The sequence below is a fragment of the Cyprinodon tularosa genome, unplaced genomic scaffold, assembly GCF_016077235.1.
Source record: "Cyprinodon tularosa strain WSP-4 unplaced genomic scaffold, ASM1607723v1 ctg372, whole genome shotgun sequence".
In the NCBI taxonomy this organism is placed as follows: Eukaryota; Metazoa; Chordata; class Actinopteri; order Cyprinodontiformes; family Cyprinodontidae; genus Cyprinodon; species Cyprinodon tularosa.
Genome location: NW_024039088.1, coordinates 1,146,437 through 1,166,631, shown reverse-complemented (window position 1 = coordinate 1,166,631; position 20,195 = coordinate 1,146,437). Strand labels below are relative to the sequence as shown.

At 38.1% G+C, this 20,195-nt stretch overlaps 2 protein-coding genes across 4 annotated transcripts in view; one reads left to right on the top strand and one right to left on the bottom strand.

Annotated features, from left to right (window-relative positions):
• Positions 1-1,592, top strand: part of slka (STE20-like kinase a) — a 28,868-nt gene extending 27,276 nt beyond the window's left edge. For all 3 annotated transcript variants that reach the window (XM_038296559.1, XM_038296561.1, XM_038296558.1), the window contains one exon: positions 76-1,592. In XM_038296559.1, the coding sequence (XP_038152487.1) occupies positions 76-222 (147 nt within the window). In that variant the 3' untranslated portion in view covers positions 223-1,592. The remainder of the gene's footprint in view (positions 1-75) is intronic.
• A 52-nt stretch (positions 1,593-1,644) lies between these two features.
• The window catches only part of LOC119790874 (collagen alpha-1(XVII) chain-like), a 39,934-nt gene continuing 21,383 nt past the window's right edge, over positions 1,645-20,195 (bottom strand). The window contains exons 24-55 of the mRNA XM_038296611.1: positions 19,870-19,905; positions 19,716-19,769; positions 18,099-18,134; positions 17,982-18,017; positions 17,841-17,903; positions 17,635-17,670; positions 17,455-17,517; positions 17,340-17,366; positions 15,316-15,351; positions 15,197-15,232; positions 15,030-15,110; positions 14,890-14,925; positions 14,714-14,799; positions 14,210-14,300; positions 14,074-14,124; positions 13,902-13,961; positions 13,766-13,825; positions 13,652-13,678; positions 13,411-13,527; positions 13,264-13,290; positions 12,160-12,276; positions 11,955-12,074; positions 11,750-11,860; positions 10,928-11,062; positions 10,743-10,853; positions 10,477-10,656; positions 8,956-9,105; positions 7,426-7,647; positions 2,848-3,012; positions 2,662-2,742; positions 2,499-2,582; positions 1,645-2,404 (exon numbers count right to left, since the gene is read on the bottom strand). Of these exons, the coding sequence (XP_038152539.1) occupies positions 2,349-2,404; positions 2,499-2,582; positions 2,662-2,742; positions 2,848-3,012; positions 7,426-7,647; positions 8,956-9,105; positions 10,477-10,656; positions 10,743-10,853; positions 10,928-11,062; positions 11,750-11,860; positions 11,955-12,074; positions 12,160-12,276; positions 13,264-13,290; positions 13,411-13,527; positions 13,652-13,678; positions 13,766-13,825; positions 13,902-13,961; positions 14,074-14,124; positions 14,210-14,300; positions 14,714-14,799; positions 14,890-14,925; positions 15,030-15,110; positions 15,197-15,232; positions 15,316-15,351; positions 17,340-17,366; positions 17,455-17,517; positions 17,635-17,670; positions 17,841-17,903; positions 17,982-18,017; positions 18,099-18,134; positions 19,716-19,769; positions 19,870-19,905 (2,591 nt within the window). The 3' untranslated portion in view covers positions 1,645-2,348. The remainder of the gene's footprint in view (positions 2,405-2,498; positions 2,583-2,661; positions 2,743-2,847; positions 3,013-7,425; positions 7,648-8,955; positions 9,106-10,476; positions 10,657-10,742; positions 10,854-10,927; positions 11,063-11,749; positions 11,861-11,954; positions 12,075-12,159; positions 12,277-13,263; positions 13,291-13,410; positions 13,528-13,651; positions 13,679-13,765; positions 13,826-13,901; positions 13,962-14,073; positions 14,125-14,209; positions 14,301-14,713; positions 14,800-14,889; positions 14,926-15,029; positions 15,111-15,196; positions 15,233-15,315; positions 15,352-17,339; positions 17,367-17,454; positions 17,518-17,634; positions 17,671-17,840; positions 17,904-17,981; positions 18,018-18,098; positions 18,135-19,715; positions 19,770-19,869; positions 19,906-20,195) is intronic.

Here is a 20,195-nt window from a genome sequence, read left to right as displayed (position 1 = left end):
ATTCTCACTACATATGTGCAGCAAAATCAGTATTTTTTCATTCTGATGTTTCTGTTTTTTTGCTGCTCTCTATAGGCGTTGGAGGAGGAATTCACAAGGAAGCTCCAGGAGCAAGAAGTTTTCTTCAAAATGAGTGGCGAATCAGAATGCCTTAATCCCACCACCCAAAGCCGGGTTTCAAAATTCTACCCCATCCCAAACCTGCAGAACTCTGGTGTATAGCCTCCTGTTTAACTTCCTTCAAACAAAACTACAGTCGAACTTCTTTGTCACCCTCCCTTCTTCCTGATGGAGCTATTTTTTAAAGTCCCCAATAAAAACATTGAAATTTACTTTCTGCTTGGTTTTAAAGTCAGTGAGCTTACTAAATGTGCCTACATGACGTCCCCTCACCTAAAAACTTCTCTCAGTTTGCTGGGAAATATTGATTTATATGCACTTTTTTAAGCATGTGAAGATTTCCAAGGTTTGCGATTGTTAGTTAAGATCAGCCATGTTCGTCGGATTATTAAAAGCACAGCCTGAAACACGATAAATTATCTCCAGTGCCTCATATGTCTGTAAACCAACCCCCCCACCCCACCCCACTACCACCACCCCTCACAATGACCCCCTTTATTGACGTTTTACTGCTTGCAGTAAATAAAAAGCCCTTAATGTTTTGCACTTAAAGCAGTCATCGTTCTCTCGTCACATAATTTGGTGATCAAATCAAAAAAAAAAAATCCTATCGGCGGCACAGATCTGGGAGAAGATAGAAAACTGTTTACACTGATGTCAGGACATCAAGAAAGTGTCATAAAGCTGTTTCCTTAAAAAGAATGTACTGTGTTAGTGTGAATATAGAGTAATCATAGATTAAGTCTACCAAGAGCAACTATGTTCTCCAGAGACGTTGTATTTATTTAGCACCTACTGTTATTTCCTTCCACACCCTCCAGGTGTTATGAACACGTCTGATCCGTTCACCAAAAGAAAATGCATCGTTCACTCGTTCAGATCAGCATTCGCACAAACGGTTTGTTGAAAGTTTGAAATGTAAAGGAATGTAACTGCACTAGGTCGCCACTTGAGTTAGAGTATTCATGCAGGTTCAGAGACTTTGCCTCACAGACGCCTATCTAAACTCCAAAATGACTGTAATGCTTTTTTTCTTTTAGTTTCATTTTAATTTTTTGGGTTTTTTGCAGATACACCTTGATATATTTTCCAATGCTTTTTTTGTTTTTTTTCTCCACTCTGATGCCGTAATTGCTTTCACAGTATGCCTGGGTCCTGTTACTGTATGAATCTCAGCATCCGAAGCCTTCCGCTGTATTTTAAATCAATATATTAGTATATTTTGCTGCTCCATGGTATATTTTCTATAAGCTGACTTGAAAATCTTTGTTTTTTTTAAATGAATGCTGGATTTTTTTTTTCTCTCCATCTTATCATTTTTTTAAATTTTATTTTGTTGCATAATTTTACCGAAAAAAAATCGACCATGAATATTTCTATTGTATTCATATTTGATGTCAGATCTATTTAATGCATCTTTATAAAATGCTGTTCTTTTTTTCTTGTAAATAAAATAAAATCCTGACCATTTATTTGAAGAATTGAGTGAAATTTGTTTAAGTAGTCATAAGAACACAAAGACTCTCAAATCCAAAAATACATTTATTTTTCGGCTTATCAAATAAAGTGATCGAAAAGGTTCAACCATGTTTATAATTTATTCTCTCCAACACTTAAAGGCAAGTAAAATATCAAATTCAGTGCTTAAACACAAAATATACAATTAAACCAGTCGTGTCTTTCCGATCATCTGAGTCCATCTCTGTAATTATATTTGTCTTCTTTATACCAACAAAACCTTTGCAAGTAAATGACTCACTTTGATTGAGACTGATAAAAGTCAACATGAAGCTTTGCTATTCTTTTAAAGGCTTGATTGTTTTGAATATTATTATTGGTTGAATGTGTAATAAATGCTTTTAAAAACTTCTATAGTCCATAGATACATATAATCCCCCAAACTATAGCAGATATAAAAAGTAGAGGCAGATGCTCGCATTTGACATTAAAAACTGCTGCTCCCCAAAAAAGGGGAAAACATCTTCTAACTAAGCAAAGTAAACATTTTACACCCGCAAGTTAAGCATTGCAGCCTGTGCCTTTTAAAACCTCAGGCCAACACATCTATGAGAAGCATTTATAAAGGACCACATGCATTTTTATTTCCCCAAAACCAACCTTTGCTTCAAAAATAAAGAGCACATTTTTTACAGTTAAACCACTAATATTAAACAGAAAAAAAAAAAAAAAAACAAGAGCTGAGTTGGAACATTGCAGCAGGACACCCCTCAGCCACCAGTGGCTTGGCGCCGGTGACGTCTTTGACGAACTGAAGGTTTATCACCTGTATGGAAGGAATAAGGATCTAAATATTACATGGTTTAGTTGCGCACACATTTCTTTTATAAAACAAATTCAGATGTTTCCACTAAAGCTACCTGCTTCCCGCCTTTGCACTTTGTGTGGTATTTGGACAGTGTAGGGTGCTGGGATTCCAGGTAGACCTGGAGGTCCTGCATCACCTGCGATCATATAAAACCTCAGATATAGTTAAAACAACTTTTAAAAGTGCAGAGTTACATCAGGTTTGTTGAGATGTACCCGTGTCTCCTTTGGGTCCTGGGTACCCCCTCTCTCCCTTTGGTCCTGGGCTTCCTGGGGGTCCGGGAATAGTGCCATGTCCTGCACACAATCAAAAGTATAGAGTTGTTTACAATTCTTCTCTTTTCAACTTATACCTTCCTCTTTTTGAGTAAGATTGTTGAAAAAGTAGAACTCTATTCGTACTCCTGAAGAAGTCCATCAGGTCAGCAGTGACATTTCCGTATGCCCCAATCACGCGGCTAGTACCAGGAGGTCCCGGAGGGCCAGGGGGACCTGGAGGCCCTTGAATAGCTCGGACATTTGTCCTCCAAGGACCGTCAGAGATGTACCGCTGCAGCAGGCCTTGATCTGCAGAACATGTGCAGTAAGAAAACATGCAGTTAAGACCAAACATCTTTTATTCAATAAAAAAAGAGGCAAAAACCAATTTGTCCCCCCTGTATGATGGTAAAATCTGAATTTTTTCTGTGTTCAGTCAGTGAAGACTTCTTAAATTATTTCCATTAGGTTGATAATAATTTAAAATAGTTGGTATTTCATTCTTAAAAATCAGAAGTCTTTAGTTGAAAAGAAAACTACGCAATTGACAAGTTAAGTTTAAAAAGTTAGTCAGTGTATCTAAGTTAAATAAATGCACATCTGAAACACATTTTTCCCTGTGTTTAAATGCTGGAAAATCATGGAATAACTAACTGTGTTTGGTGGATATAAGCGCTTAGGCACTAGGAGGCATTTGCTGCATTTTATATTGTCCATCAAATTGTGCAAATTGCAATTCAGATAATTAATTTGCTTCAAGTTTTTGCACTAGGATGAAGTGTTTTTTTTTTGGCTGTATCTAATTGGTGTTTTTTGCATTACACCAAAGAAACTTTTTTTTTTTACACAATGAGTCACAAGATCAACAATCGGATGTTACTTCTAATGTAGGAAAAAAAATTAGTAGGATGATGATGTGGCATGACTTTTAAAATAGTCACTTCAGGAACAAATTTAGTTACATGGGATTTTTAACTGTATTTCCTATTTAATAGACACAAAGCAATTGCAAAATTGTAGTTTGACATTAGTGGAATATTGGCAATGTCTTGCATCCATTTGTAAAGGAAACACACTTATTATCCACAGTTCAGGCAAGTGTAACACCAAAATGAGCAGAAAAGGCCGCTGCTAAAGAACAGAGCTATTAATCTAAAAGCTGATCCCAATCCCACAAAAAAGAAAAATATATACTTAGAGACATTTAAATTGACATTTGGTGGCGAAACGTCTTCAAATCTTGAAAACCAAGTCCAGTGGATTTTTTTTGAACTTTTACGGAATATACATGGGGCCGGATTTATCAAGATCCAATTTTGCGTGCAGTAATTTGCGCTCGCAAACTGGAATTTTGCGCGAGGGGCTGAACCATGGTTTGCGGGTGATTTAACAAGAGCGATTGCGTAACTGGTGGCAGGTGCAAAACTGTTGGAGACGCCCTATTTAAATGATGGTTTTGCGCGTTTGGTGGTTTGTGGCATGGCGAGTTTGGACAGCAGAAAGCGCAAAAGGAAATTCGACCCCATGGAAATGGAGGTATTGGTGGATGAAGCCAACAAACATTTAAGTGAGCTACAGCAAAGAAGTGTGACTGTCACACAGAGGAACGCTATATGTGAACAAATCTGTAATAAAGTAAACGCTGTTGGTGAAACCCTGCGAACAGTGGATGAAGTAAAAAGATACCAGGATATTAGAAGGCGAACCAAAGAAAAACTGGCATATAACAAAACATCTGCGAACAAAACAGGAGGGGGCACAGTAGATGACATGCCTTTGACCAGCATTGAGGAACAAGTACAGCTGACGCTCTGTGAGGAGCAAATCACTGGAATTGCAGCTCCAAAAAGTGCAATGCTGGATAAACGATATGTTTTGATCGTTTCCTCGTTCATTCCAAAAATATTCACACGGAGTGAAAAACTGCGTTCTCTGCGTCTCCTTGCTTCATTTCGATGTCTCCTTCTTGCGGCAATAACCGCTGCCATGTGTGCGCAATTACGCATACAGACCATTTGCACCTTCTTCTGAAACGTGTTAAATATAGAGTCAGATACCGTTAGCAAAATTGCTTTCAGGTTTGATAAATCACTTTGCGAGTGCTAAATTAATATATTTACATGTTCTCCTCCCACAAGACGCATTTTTGCGTGTAAACGCCCCATATTGCATATTCATTGCAGAAAAAGTACTAAATGGATAAGAGGCGCTATTTAGCACGTTTTAAAGACCAAATCCTTTTAGCACGCTGTTGATAGATCAGTTTGTAAATTTTTTAGCGTGCGCAGTGAAATAGCTCACGTATCACGCAAACCTTTGATAGATCCGGCCCTTAGAGCTTAAAGCTGCAGTCTGTAACATTGAGGAGAGAGCAGACTTCGACTGAAAATTTGAAGAAAAACAGGTTTCACGCCACTCCCCCACCCTCTCTGCTTCACTCATTCCCCACCTCCAAGCTCCACCCCTCTCACAGCATCTGCGCGGCTACCGCATGTGACCAGAAGGGGGGGGAGGGGGGGCGGGGGCGGGATTCAGCGTGTGTGAGCTGTGATTGACACTCCATCAGACGCTCCTCTGGCTGTGATTGGTTGTTTTGACTCGTCCCGAATTATTCTTTCCAGATTGAAATACAGGCAGTAGGCGGTACCAATTGAAGCAGTTTTTTTCACAGGTTACATATCACATGTACTGCTGTCTGTGCATAGGGACAGTTTTCAGTGTTGGGCAAGCTACTTGTCAAGTGTAGTGAGCTAAGCTATCAGCTACTCAACAATAAATTAAGCTTCACTACACAAAAGCTACCACCTGAAGAATTATAGCAAGCTAAGTTACACTAATGTGTTAAAAGTAGCTTAACTACATCAAAAGCTACTTAACGTTGTACCAACCTAATGTCAATTCAAAATGAGTCTGACACACTAGTTAAAATATTTATTAAAGATCAGCCAATGACATATCACAGTGTAAACATTGCTTTATGATAGGCATATTAAAATAAAAACTAAAGTAATTACTAGTAGACAAACTAGTAAACAATCTGCTGTTATTAGAACCAAATTAAAGGTACTGTGTAGTGTTCTACACATCGAGACATGGCTATGAGTTTGCATTCAATGGACATCTCTAGGGAAAACAAAACCCTACAAAAGACCTCAATTAAACAGTTGATTCAAGTAACAAACAAAACTGTTTACAAAAGAAGGTGAAAAAATAAAGAAGCTAATTAAGAGATACATATATATATGTCTCACCATTTAATTTAATTTCTACCTACATATTTATTCATTGTATTTTTGGAGGCAATTAATTGAATGCTTATTTATTTATTTATTAAGCATTTATTTATTTATGTATTTATATTATATACGGTAGAGCTGTTCCTCCATAAAAAATCTTATCTGTGCACAGCCTAAAAACCGATTTATGTAAACATCCTGTCAGGTAAACTAGGCCATGAAAATACAATATGGAAGTTTCACTACTGCTCTCTAATTAGAGTATCTTAGTGGCACATAGATATGGGAGAATTATCCTGCCATAATGCAAGAGCACATCATTTGAGAAAAGAATTTCATCTTCTTGCTCTCAAAACTTATAATGCTCACACTCAAAACATGCGCTCTCTCTCAAATATTTTCTCTTCTCTCTTTGTTTCTTCTCTCAGATTTAATGCTTCTTGCACAGATATTTTCTCCTCTCGCTTGCCTCCTTCTCTTCGCGCACAAACCGCGCTCTGTTACGCTCGCAAACCCGTAGGCTCTGCTTGCGGATTTGTTTTGCTCTCTCAGACTGCAGTTGGATCATTGCCTAGCAACCTTTCCAGCCAATAGAACGACAGCCTCAGAAAGGGTGCGCTTGTTTAACCCTACTGAGTGTGCCTGTGCTACTACGCCACTTATAAGAGCGTCAGCTGAAACTGCTATTTACAGTAGCTTGTGGCTGATTGTTGTTTCAAAATAGAAAACCTGGTTTCATTTCTTAGTTATGCCCTGGATTTTGTAGCGTTTGTGGACGCTACGTCGCTACTTGATCAAAACAATAACGTCGCTACAGGAAAGTTACTTGATAAATAAAGCAGCGACGCTACGGTCAAGCTACTGGAAAATGTAGTTAAACTAATAGCTTCGCTACATGTAGCGGCGCTACTGCCCATCACTGACAGTTTTAGCCAATATGACAAAAAAGTGATTTTTAAAAACTTACAGACTTCAGCTTTAAAAGGTCCATGTAAGTGAGGTGCTCTTAACAACCTAACTCGTTTTGTCTGGAGAAATGGGCCTAAATTCAAGCACACCATTGTGCAACAGCATGGAAGGATAATTAAAACATTTTAGCATAAATTGTGTTTTCAGCTAAACGCTAAGTAAATGTAAAGTATGTAATCTGACTTTGACATTGTTCTTCATTTAATAATTAGAAATCAGCTTGGTGACCTAAACTGGGAAAGTTTTCATTTGATTTAAAGTCAGGGAGGAAAAAAAATATAGTATGTCATTTTATGCTGAGCAAGTAAACATCTGGTTTCAATGGTTATTTTGTTAAATAAGACAAGTCAAAAGTTTGACATTGAATGAGATAAGTTTTAAAAAGACACAAAAAACTCATCTAACCTTCTATCGGATACATTTTATGAGCTTCAGTTAAAACTGAACCAGGTTTAGCATTTTGCCTAAGAGTTTGCAACAAGCAGGACTAATGAGACAGAAGCTGTTGTTCACTCACTCTTTATGTAGTCTGTAACTTTCATCGCAACGCTGGAATAATCGAGGGACTCGGTGAGCTTGTTGACATCAAATTGCTGGGAGCTGTAGCGAGCGTCGCCCTGTGGGTAACTCTGGGTCTGTATGAAGCTCTGGGAGTAGCCAGGTTCTCCACGTTCCCCCTTCTGACCCTTTGGACCTTGAGGACCCGGAGGTCCGACAATAGTCCGCCGAACACTGTCACCTGGGGAAAAAAGTGAAGTTGGTTTCCAAGGGATTATCGCTGGTTTGATTTGTTTACATGTACTGAACATTTTCAGCAGTTAAGGTTTAAAAGAATTGCTTTAATAAGCACTGTTTGTATGATTTGTATGAGTTTTTTGTTCTTCTGAGTGGAAGTCATTACAGGATGTTCAAATTCGGCTGTTTTCCGTACTAAACAATAAGAAATAATAATAATAATCAGAAGTAGCCCAGAGATTAAAGACACTGTAGAAGTAAACTATGTTTTCTAAGACATGTTGAGAAAAGTGTTTATTTTAGGCTGCTAGAGAGCGAGAGAGAGCAGGGCTTTCAGATGGCAACAGGAAGAGTGAAAAGAGAAACAAAAAGTTAATTTTTCAACTTTTGCTGTATTTTTCTTTTTTTTTGGCGTTGCCTCTAAACCTCCTTTTATTTTTTAATCAGCAGCTTGACTTTTACCAGAGCTTTGTCTGTCCAACAAACATGGGAGGCCACAGTGAACTCCTTTTGTTTCCATGTGATGTCCATGCAAGATATAATTAACCCTCCACCACCAGACTAGACAACTGATTTGAGGTGCCTGAGCTAATATGGTCTATTTGGTAGCGTCTACTAAGGAAATATATCTCCATTTTGGTCTAGCTTGTCTGGGGACCACTGATCCAGAAGTTTTAGCAAAGTATAAGCCTTTGGTTGTTTTTTGAAACCTTGCAAATAAGCCATACTCATTCTCTCTTAGTAACTATACCTTCTTGAGCTTCTTTTAGCACATAAGATCAGGTCTGTAACATCTGACAGAGATATTGTTGTATCAATTTTTACTAAATATTTCACAATCTGTCCTCTATTGATTCTGTCCTCAGGAGAAGAGGAGGGACGCCATGTTCAATACTTTCCTCTTGTGAATCATTGCTGAAATTATAAGACATATATATAACTTATTTATTATTTGCAAACAGCCTTGTTAATAGCTTTCCCCATGAAAAGAACGGCTGCTACTCTTTTTCAGGTTATTTTTTTTCTTTGGCATTATGATGAGAATTACCTAATTTCTAAATTAGTGTATTTCTAATAATAAATAGTCAAGCAGCTCCTTACTTTCAGTTTCTTCTCTATTTGTATATTTGAATAAAGGACGTAGCTGGATTTTCATTTACCGGTACATTTATTTTGTTTTCCGTCTTACACGTGTTTCAATCACTTCACAGCTGCTATTTTCTGATTACATCTTAAAACAGGAACTAAAGGAAGGGTGGACTTCCTCTTATCATGAATGTATATGTGTTAGGGCGAGCTGTTGGATTCTTACTGTTCAGATACTGCTGAATTTCAGCACGGATGGTTTCCCGAGGGAGGTTTTCACTGTAGGACACTGATCGAGTGAGAGCGCCTGATGGTCCCTGTGGTCCCTGGGGACCTGGAGGACCAGGGGGGCCAGGAAGACCTCGGAACCCAGAACCTTAGAGAGTACACAGCAATATGAAGCGACACAGCAGACCACAACTTACAAAATTACAAAACCTTATTTAGTCATCATCTTTATTTTCACAAGAACTAACATGAAAAGAAACCACAATATATGACTCTGATTATACATTTGTAGAACTCAGTTTTAAATATGAAATGTTTGGATCAGAAATTTAAAAATATCAGAAGAGAGAGCTCCCTCAATAAAAGAGAAAATCTTTAGATTTCTTGTATTAATTCAGCATGAGGGTCTGAGGTTTTTAGAAAGTCATGGTTTCTATGGTAGCATACTTATGCTTGTCTTTTGAGCTGCAAGAGCATAAAACTAGCATCTCTGTAAAGCCTGTCAGCAGGAGGATGTATGAGGTATCATAACATTTCATTGCAGATGGCTGCTCTGCCTTTGGACTTAATTTAAACTAACATACCAACTCCACCAGATGACCTGGTATCCCAGATTCCCACTCTGGCATCCCCCCTCTAATCATCCAGACTTTGGTTTTCTAATGAATTCTGTTTGGGGGTTTCTAATGAAAGTGACCATGGATATATCTGGGACCATGCAGTATTTTTCTCCTAAGCTCAGGTAATTGCTTCTGTTTGTGGCGGTTCCTGAAGCTCTTACTCTCTGCATAGTCAAATGGACTCTGTTACTCAATCCGCTCAGGGTGGCGATTGTTGCTGTCTTGCATCAACGTGAACAACCAGCCAGCTTCTACAGCAGTGACATCCTTTAGCTTCTGCTTAAAATTATTGTTCAACAGTCTTGTGTTATAAGCAGATTTTATGAGATGCTTTTTTTTTAATTAGCTGTTCAATCTAATCATCCAAACGGAGAGAAATAAATGGTTGAAATACACTCTTAGATGTCTAAGGCACACAACACAATAATTTAGTTTTTCAATTAAATAACAAAAATAAGTTAACTTTTTAATACAATTTCAATTTATGAGATAAAGTTGTAATAGGCTGTTATTTATGGCTGTGACCAGCCTTTTTATACCTGTTAAATATTTAAGGTAAACAAGATATGAATTCAGCTCAGCTTTATGCTCTTGTGTATTTGAAGCTGGTTATTCTTAGCTAGGAAAACATTTCAAATACTCCCATTCCTAGCAATCTATCTATAAATGATTACATTTAAAAGCATTTAAAAAAGGGGAACAGATTTTTAAAAAATATTTTTTTTATTATTAAAGTGCCTGTTGTATGTTTTCAGCAAGAAAATGGGTTCAGATATACATGTTCCTGCTTCCCATTATCAACATTAGTAATAATAGATGTTTCACTAATTCTATCTATTGTGTCTTTTCTAGTTCTCTGAGTTTGGACAAACAGAAACGGGGAATATATTCTGACCCACCCTGCAGGTAGCGTTGAATCTCCTCTAGGCTGTAGCCACGACTGCCCGACCCATAGACAGTGGATGTGGAGACCCCTGGAGGCCCCTGAGGACCAGCAGGACCTGGCAGCCCTGGCCTACCCGGTGGACCGGGCGGACCCTGCCGCATAACAGAAGCCATCCAGGAGCGGAAATCTGCATCTGAGTGGTTAGAAATATAACCAAAACGTTGATTAGGTTTTAGTTTCGAGTCGTTAAAGATGGGTGAAACGGATGAATCAACCTACTGCGGATGAGTTCGGAGTAGTCAATCATAGCAGTGTTGATGCCAGAGCCTCCTATACCTGGAGCTCCAGGAGGACCCGGGGGACCTTGTGGACCTCTTGCAATCCCCCTCTCTGGAGGTTTTGGTAGAGTTAATGACTGACAGCACTTCCCATTGGTAGTAACATCTGTTGTAAGCTGCTCTTACCATTCATGATATTGAAGACATACATGGCTATCTCCTCCATTCTGTAATTGCCTGTAAGTTCGCCTGAGGCCCCCGGTGGTCCAGGCGGTCCTTGTGGCCCCGGAGGTCCTGACAAATACCTTCTCACATCATCTCCTAGTCATTTCAAAGCGGAAACACACAAATGATGAGCATGAAGATGAAAAGCATTTTTATCTTTAATTCCAAGATGCCATGCTGCAGTTCAATGCTTTGAGAAGGAATGTCCCAATGCAACTTATTTATTTCCGATACAATACCGGTACTGAAGTTTTGACTATCGACGGATGCCGATAGTGACCCGATACAATATTAGCACTCATCATACACGCTTTTATTCATTTGTTTGTACTGTCAAATTTTTGTTTGATCCAGTGATATAACTAAAACGAAGAACAAAAGTGAAAAACAATAGGTGTGAAAACAGCTGACCCATGTAAAATTAACCAATAAGTTGCAGAAACTTTTAACAATGTTTTAAGTGTTTCAAAAAATATCAGACAGGAAGGCCGATATAATCTGATCTAAGTTCTTTGGCTAATTTAACACCATTATCCAATATTAATATCGGATCAGGACATCCCAAGTTTTGAGGAAGCGAATCTGAGAAATATTTTCTTGCAGAAAAAAAATGGGCCAATAAGTAAGTTATGGGTTATTCTGGGAAATACAATAGGTTCTTGACTGAAAAAATATTATGAATGATTAGGAATTAAAAAACAATGTATTAAACTAAGCAGATTCAATGCATCCATGTTTTTTAGGCACTTTTCCACCATGGCTGGGAGCTGTTTATGTACTCACTCTGAAGCATGGTGATGAGAGCATTGACAGTTAGGGATCCAGAGCCAGGTCCGGGAGGACCAGGTGGTCCTGGAGGTCCCTGAACTCCAAAGCTGAAGCCAGAATCTGAACCTGGAATTATGCAACAATTAAACATGGTAACCTACAGCTAGCTGTGACCAACAAATGAGCAGTCCCTCTTCATATGATTATTATCAGATCTTACGTCGCAGGTATGCAATGACACGAGTAGAGATGTCCTGTATGGTTCCTGTTAAGGGGCCTGGAGGGCCTGGGGGCCCAGGGGGACCTGGAGGGCCCGACATACCACTCAGTCTGTATCTACCTGTGCGGACCAGAAAAAAACCCATTAATATTTGTTCTAATGCTCTTATATCATCCAACTCTCTCATGCTTTTTAAGACACTCACTCAGATAGTCTGAAATGTACTGCCGCATCTCTGTGGAGTCGCCAAAATTGCCTGGTGGGCCAGGAGGACCAGGAGGACCTGGGGGACCAGAACGGCTGGAGGTGACTGTCACTGAGCCTAAAAAGATAAGAAAGTCAGGGTGTCTTTACCAGAATAAAACCCATTTAGAGAATAAAATGCAAAAATCTCAGTATTAATATGTAAACTTTTTTTTAAATAAATGAATTTCCCCTAATTTGGGCAGATAGGTAGATGATTTGTATTTCAAATAAAATAAAAAAATTATTTCATGTGCATAATATCTAATAGTCTTATGTTGAGGGCAATAGTACTCATTTAGTTGGATGAACCTCTGATGTACCTGCTCATATTGTGGGCAAACACCCTGATTTCAAGAAGTTTTGACTTACTTTTTGATGACTTTTTGCAGTGAGGGCATTTATGGCGCTGTCACACCTTGACAATTTATCCAGCGTATGCTGACGTACCAAAAATTTGGCAAAAATACTGTTGTGCATTGGATAATTTATGGGTACATTTTGTATAAGTTATGACCACACCCAAGCATGCTGGCACACATCAACGTATGGCAAGGAATTTTATTTCTTGATGTATGCCAGCGTATGCTCATACGTGGGTCATAATTTACAGGTAAGCTATGTGATCGTTGACACACATTAACTGTAAGTTACTAATAAGTCGTGGTTTCTAGCTTATCCAAACTGTATCTCCCCATCATAGGGTGAGCATGAAGCTGAGTGTGATGGATCCTCCCTATGTTCACGCCCACGCCCAACAAACCTCCTAGCAGACATGATGCTTATTTCTTTCTCTCTTTCTTTTTTCTAAGACATGTGTCCCAGTGTCCCATTTTAGGAGACTGGCTCGTGAAATTTCATGGGCATTACGCCGCCGTGCGTTATGCATAAGTTAGGCTGTCATTGGACAAAAGTTCTGGTGTCCTTATGAGCACTCTATGTATACGGTCAAAATTGAAAAAATACATAGAATGTTCAGCGTACGTCAGCATGCGTTGGCTAAATCGTCAAGGTGTGACAGCACCATTAGGAGGATATTTTTAAATATCTCCATCTTTTGACGTACCTGGTATTCCCGGAGCTCCAGTGTCTCCTTTAAATGAAACCAAAAATCACACACGTCATCATGTGAATGTGACATTGGCAAAATCTTCCAGCAAAACCAATCAACAAAACAAAAGAAGACTTAAGCATTTTAGCTTGTAAGGGTTACCTTTCACTCCAGGTAATCCTGGGACTCCAGGAGGTCCTGGTGGACCTGTGGGTCCAGGGATCACATTTCCTGCAAAACCAGTAGAGCTTCCGGGTCTACCTGGTGGGCCTGGTTCACCTTAAACACATGCGATAACTTTTACATCTTTTAGCTGTAAAAAGGACTGTCGCTTTTCGTCTGTTTTTTTTTTATATCCAAGCAACATCTTATTGATGTCTGACATTTTCAATGACAGACATACCTGTGTATCCACGGGGTCCCGGAGAACCTTACATAAACACAGAGACAACATGATTAAGTGCTGACAACACCTCAAACTGGAGTAGAGAGGGAGAGATCTGCATTATCATATCACCTGTTTCTCCTTTAAGACCAGGTGTCCCAGGAGGTCCTGGTGGTCCACGATAATATGTTCCTGTAGGCAAAGCAGCATTAAATCTGTCTGTCACCACAACTTGGAAAGACTAAATGCAGACGAAAGTCGATGTTACCTGAGCTTGATGAAGAGCCTGCATCTCCCTTTTCTCCTTTAGGTCCTGGTCTTCCATAACCTAAAGAACAATACTTAATGGCATTTAATCACACCCTAACCGTGACCCCATCACATCTAAAAGCGTTGCCACAAAAACTAAATGTGAATTCATATTTTAACCTAATACTTGCCTGGCTCTCCTGGGGGTCCTAGAGGTCCAGGAGGTCCTTGTCTTGAGTCGCCTTATGAAAGATCAAAATATCAGAAACTATATAACCCAGCTGATTTCTGGACTTGGTCTGACTCTTCAGGAAGCTGATCTCTCACCTGGACGTCCAGGAGGTCCAGGAGGCCCAGGTGGACCTGGTGGGCCATGTGTGTTTCCTCCATTGGTGTACCGACCTAAAGCAAAAAAAAAAAAACAAATCCATTAATAAATATAATATTCACCTCTAAACACTATCAAAGGACAGCTTTCGGGTTATTGATTTAAATTAAGTCAATTTTCAACATACATGCAGGTTATCTAAAAGTCAATGGTAGTCTAATAATGATTTCCATAAATGTATAAAAATTTGTGTTCAATTATTTTCTACAATTTTCAGTCGGATTTAGGTCTTGACATTTTATTGAGTGATTGATCAAAACAATTCTACGAAATCTCAATATATGTATAAATGCTGCTGTTTTATTGGAAGCTGAACTTCTACCCGGACTCAAGTCTTTTTCAGTCATTTCCAGGATATAACGTATTTAGTTTAATCAATTTTGTTATGAAGTCTGACTATTAAATATTTTATCTGTTAAAACATCTATTTGTCAAAAAATAAAAAATGATTTACTGCCTGTTGTTGATAAATGTACAGTTTCGCTGGTTCTTGCTGTTATTCCCATCTCTCCTCTGTCACCTTTAGGACCTGCAAAGACAAGATTTACGTGTCACGCAATTTATAAAACTAAGTATCTTTAAGTAAACTACTTAAAATCCAAATAAAAAGCCGACCTACCAGGTTGACCAGGTAGACCAGCAGGGCCAATCGGACCTGAGGATGTGAATGAATAACATTGAACAGATTGAATTTACTGCGTAATCAGATTCTGATATCTAGAATAGTGAACATCGGGAAAATGTTGCCAAGATAGAGACCTGATAGTCCTGGAGGACCTGCAGGACCAGGGGGACCAGCAGGTCCAGGTGGTCCTGGGATGCCAATGGATGTTGAACCAGCTGGGAAATAAAAACAAATCATTGCATCTTCGGCTGTTGTCTCATAAAAAAGGATGAAACACGTTTTATCATATTTTTTCTTTCACCTGCATTGATGATTCGTCCTGGTTGGCCGGTTTCACCTTAAAAACACAAACACATGTTGAACACTGAGCAGCAGGATGCGATAGAAAAACACAATTACAAAGGTTGACAACGGCTTTACCTTTGATTCCTGGTTGACCAGGATTTCCTGGGATGCCTAGCAACACAGAGATCATGTTTGATCATGTGGCTAACATTATATTGATGGATATGAACTTTTAAAGACAGGTTCTGTAAGGGGATCAAGCAGTTAATATCTAAACGGCACAACTCTGTTAATTTCATGATTTAATATAATTGTCGCTTTTTCTATCTAGCAGTTCCTAGTCTTAAAAACACATCCTGAAGTTGAACTTCCAACATGAAAAATCTGAGCTTCATTAGCTAAACAGCCCTGCCTAAAGTATCCAATATGTCTGCTGATTTACACTACAAAAAAATCTAGAAATAAGTATAAAATTTCTTAAATTAAGCGTATTTTCCTTTAATTTGAGTAGGCAAATAAGATGATTTGCCAATGGAAGGATTTTTTTACTCTTAGAATAAGATAATTAGATAACATGCACTTGAAATAAGACAATGCAATTGTTCTTTTCTTATTTTAAGTTTAAATTGTCCTGTTCTATTGGCAAAATGTCACCTCCTCAATTCAAGGAAAAAAATTCACTTATTTTAAGACAAAATGACTTATTTAGATTTATCTTGTACTGTATAGCTTGGTTATAGTTTCAGATGTCACCTATTCATTGGCATTTCTTACCGCTTGCAATTGTGAAAAAACAGCTGAGAAATACATTTTGTGTTCTTGTGTATTGCTTTTAGTAGCCGGTGCTTTTTTTCTGACATGCAATTTAAATGGATTGATATTGTCACATATTGTCACATGCAACAATATCTATCAATCAATCCACAATAGGAGCAGTGATATACAAAACTGGATCACAGTGTCAAAAGCAAAGGAATCAAAATGTGTTTTCAAAAGACATTTAGAGACAGGTGAAGAGGAAACCTGTTGGATATTTAGCGGCAACCTATTGCATAATGTAGGAGCTGCTACAGCAAATGCTCTGTCACCTCTTAGCTTCAGCATAGTTTTAGGGACAGTCAGAAGAAGCTGATCAGCAGACCTAAGTGATCGAGGTGGGCAGTAATGCTGGAGAAACTCAGATAGATATGGTGGAGCGAGGTTGTTTAGATATTTAAAAACAAATAACAGCTTAAAATGAATTTTATAATAAACAGGGGTCAAATAGAGGGACGCCAGGATAGGGAAAATATGCTCACACCTCCAAGTGTGAGTTATCAAACAAGCAGGAGAGTTCTGCACAACCTGCAAACGGGCAAGAGACATCTGACTAATGTCTGCATAAAAAGCATTACAACAGTCCAGACGACCTGTCATAAAAGCATGGACTACTTTCTCCAGGTCAGGCTTTTAAAGATTGGCTTCAATTTAGCTATTTGAAGCTGATAAAAACTTTTCTGAACAACATTGCTGATCTGTTTCTCAACTTTAAGATTGCTTTCAAACTTTATCCCTAGATTTGTGACCAAATAACATAACTTCTGTCTTTTTCTTGTTTTGACTTAGGAAGTTAAGAGAGCCATGCTTTAATGTCCTTGAAACAATGCGCAAGTTTCTTGATTGCAGTATTATATGCAGAAGGGAAATAGTCATCAACATAACAGTGAAATTAATGCTTTGTTTCCTAAAACAGAGCAAAAGGGGGGAGTAGGTAAAGGGAAAATAAAAGAGGACCGATAATTGACCCCTGAGGGACCCCTTGTAGGAGAGGAGTTGTGGAAAGCACAAAGCTGTCCATCTTTACACAGAAACTCTGACTGGATAGGTGGAACAGACACAAATGGGATCCTTGCCACCCAAAGAGAACCACCCACTATAAATGTGATGATGTTTTAAAACAATCCATAGAGTAAGACTGGGATATCATTGAAATTAGATTTGTTTTGGAGCTATAGAGCTCTACTTTGATATTGGTCCATCTTGGACCATCCATTACCATCAGACTCCAGCACCAACTTATCTCAGTCTAGAAAAAAACGATGGTTACAGCCATTTAACAGAGCCTGAACCCTCTTTTTAGACCAGGAGCTCCTGGGCTGCATGCTTAAAAAGAGTCCTACCTGGTGCTCCTTGAAGTCCTGGTGGTCCTACAGGAGGAAAGTGCAATATTATTTTTAATAAAACATGTATAGCTATATGGTCAAACAATGAAACATTAATAGAGAGAGATTTCACCTGCAGGTCCAGCATCTCCAGGAGGCCCAGCAGCACCCCTGAGTCCAGGAGGCCCTTGGTCTCCTGAAACCCATCAAAGAAACAACAGAATTTCTGATGACCAGTTGATTACATTTGACACTTTTTGGGGAGATATGGTAGAGCTTAGAAGAAGGCCTCGTCAAATGCCGTGTGATTTACCTCTTGATCCTTTTTGACCATCTTGTCCAGAAAGTCCTGATGACAAAAAGAAAAATGTTCTTATTCCTAAACAAATCTACAACATGGTTTCAGCTGTAAAATGGTTTGTTTCAAACTGCTCTTTGCAGCACCATGAAACAAGATGATCATGTTATTGATTTCAAGCAACCAGGGATGACGTAAGATTCAGTTCACCAATAACTCACCCATTGATCCTTTGGAGCCTTTCTCTCCTGCAGGTCCTTGGAGACCTGGTAAACCACGTTCACCTGATAAGTAATACATCTGGATCAGTAAACCCGTGCAGATTGGGTTTTTAACAGCCTAATTAACAGAGACTTGCCCACCTTGCAGACCTCTGACTCCCCTTTCACCAGGTTCACCTAAAATACACAATTAATACAACTTATTCAAAACATCCACTGAATTGATGTAATCTTCTGAAACAAGGAGAATCTACAAACCTTTAAGTCCTTGAAATCCAGCGAGCCCTCTATCCCCTGCAGACAGAGAAAAGTACCACTCATAGACAATATATACGTAGACAACTCATTAGACGCTGTCGTCAGCAAGGCCGACATGTCTAGAGGGCGGCCATCTTGGATCAGACCACAGTTCAGAGAGAATGAATAGAAGATGCCTTAGATCTCATTTTAATCCCATGAAACATAAGTGAAATATAATATTACAATAATTTCTTCCATGTCACAACCCCTTAAAAGACCAGAACAAATTTTAAATTACTCTTCAGTTAGATTACACATATTTATTCAGATTAATAACTATTTAAACTGAACTCAAACTGGATGAGATATATGCAGTTATATATTTAGCAATTAATATTAATATGATAAACAAAAAGTTTTATACTGATATATTATAAGATTATGTTTTACATATATTATATATTTACATAGAATATTAAATATTATTCAGTATTTTAAGGATTGCTATTTGATGAGTATTGTGATCTATAGAGGGAAATTTGTTAAAATGTGATTTGCTATTATTATTATTTTTTTTTTAATCAATTTTATTTTAATTCTTATCATTGACAAATTGTAGTGAATGGTAAATTTAAGTTGTGTCTAACAAAAGGGTTTTTGTCCAAACTGCTTTTTTAAACTATGTTTTCTTTAGCCCTACTTCCCTTTTCCTAAGTGGTTACTCCACTTGTCAGGCCGCTATTGTAAATAAGAACTTAATGACTTGCCTGTAAAAATAAAGGTGTAATAATAAATAAAATGTTCTTTTATCAGCTAATGTTTGTCATATATAGTATATATACATGACACCCACACACAAACACCCAGAAGAAGGACGTTATCCTGTGGAATCCAAGCAGATTTATGTTGAAAAGGATTGTAATGTCTAGTCTATACACAAATACAGTGAGATAAAAAAACATAGTTCGAAAAAGAGTTTTGGAAGAAGTTTGAGCAAAGGACATAAATTCTTTAGTTTGACACAACATAAATTTACGATTCACTGCAATTTGACAAAAAATAAAAATCAACATAAAATAAAATAAAAATTACTCTCATTTGTAAATCACATTGCAACAAATTTTCCTCTATAGATCATAATACTAAGTACCAAAGAACAATCCTTAAAAATACTGAATAATAATAATAATAATATACTATATAGATATATAATATTTTAAAACATAACATAATATACGATAATATATAAGATATAAAACATCTTATAATATACTGATAAAAAACTTTGTGTTTATCATATTTCTTTTATTTATTTGAAAAATATATAACTTTCCATATCTCATCCAGTTTGAGTTCAATTTAAATACTTTTTAATCTGAGTTAATATGTGTAATCTAACATAAAGGTAATTTTAGAATTTTTTTTGGTCTTTTAAGGTTGCCTCCTTTTACTGACAGCAGCTGTCAGACTGTGGCTGTCTGATTCAAGATGGCCGCACCTCTAGGCACGTCGGCCAGTGTCCAATGAGGCGTCTACATATATGGTCCCACTTAGAATCATAGAGAACATGAACGCCATAACACACTGTGCTCTTTTCTCTTAATCCTAAGTGGAGCGATCCTATGTGGAACCAACCTTTTTGTCCAGGTAGTCCTGCTTCACCGCGGAAGCCCTGAGCACCTGGTTGACCTACAAGTAAAAAAAAAAGGGAGCATATTGAGTAGCATTTTAAGCTTGTTCTACTAACCACGAAATAACTAAATCATGTGCATGAAAGAAAGAAACTAACCAGGTGGGCCAGGTAACCCTTGGATTCCTTGTGGACCTTCAGAAAAAAACAACAAAGTAGAAATGACCATAACTAAACTATAAGCAGCTCCGTTATAGCAGGGTCACAGGATTAAATAGATCCTGATATTCATTCAGATTTATTTCTGCACTGAAGCTTTCAGAACATTCGGTTTAAATATCAAACACCTGCTGAGAAGCAGTGAAAAGAGTCAGGTTACTCCTACCCCTGCTGCACTGTCTGCGCTTTCTTTGTGCTGCAGACAGTAGTTGAGTAATACCTTCAACCCTTATGTTGATCTCTCCCTTCAGTTTACTAAGGTGGGT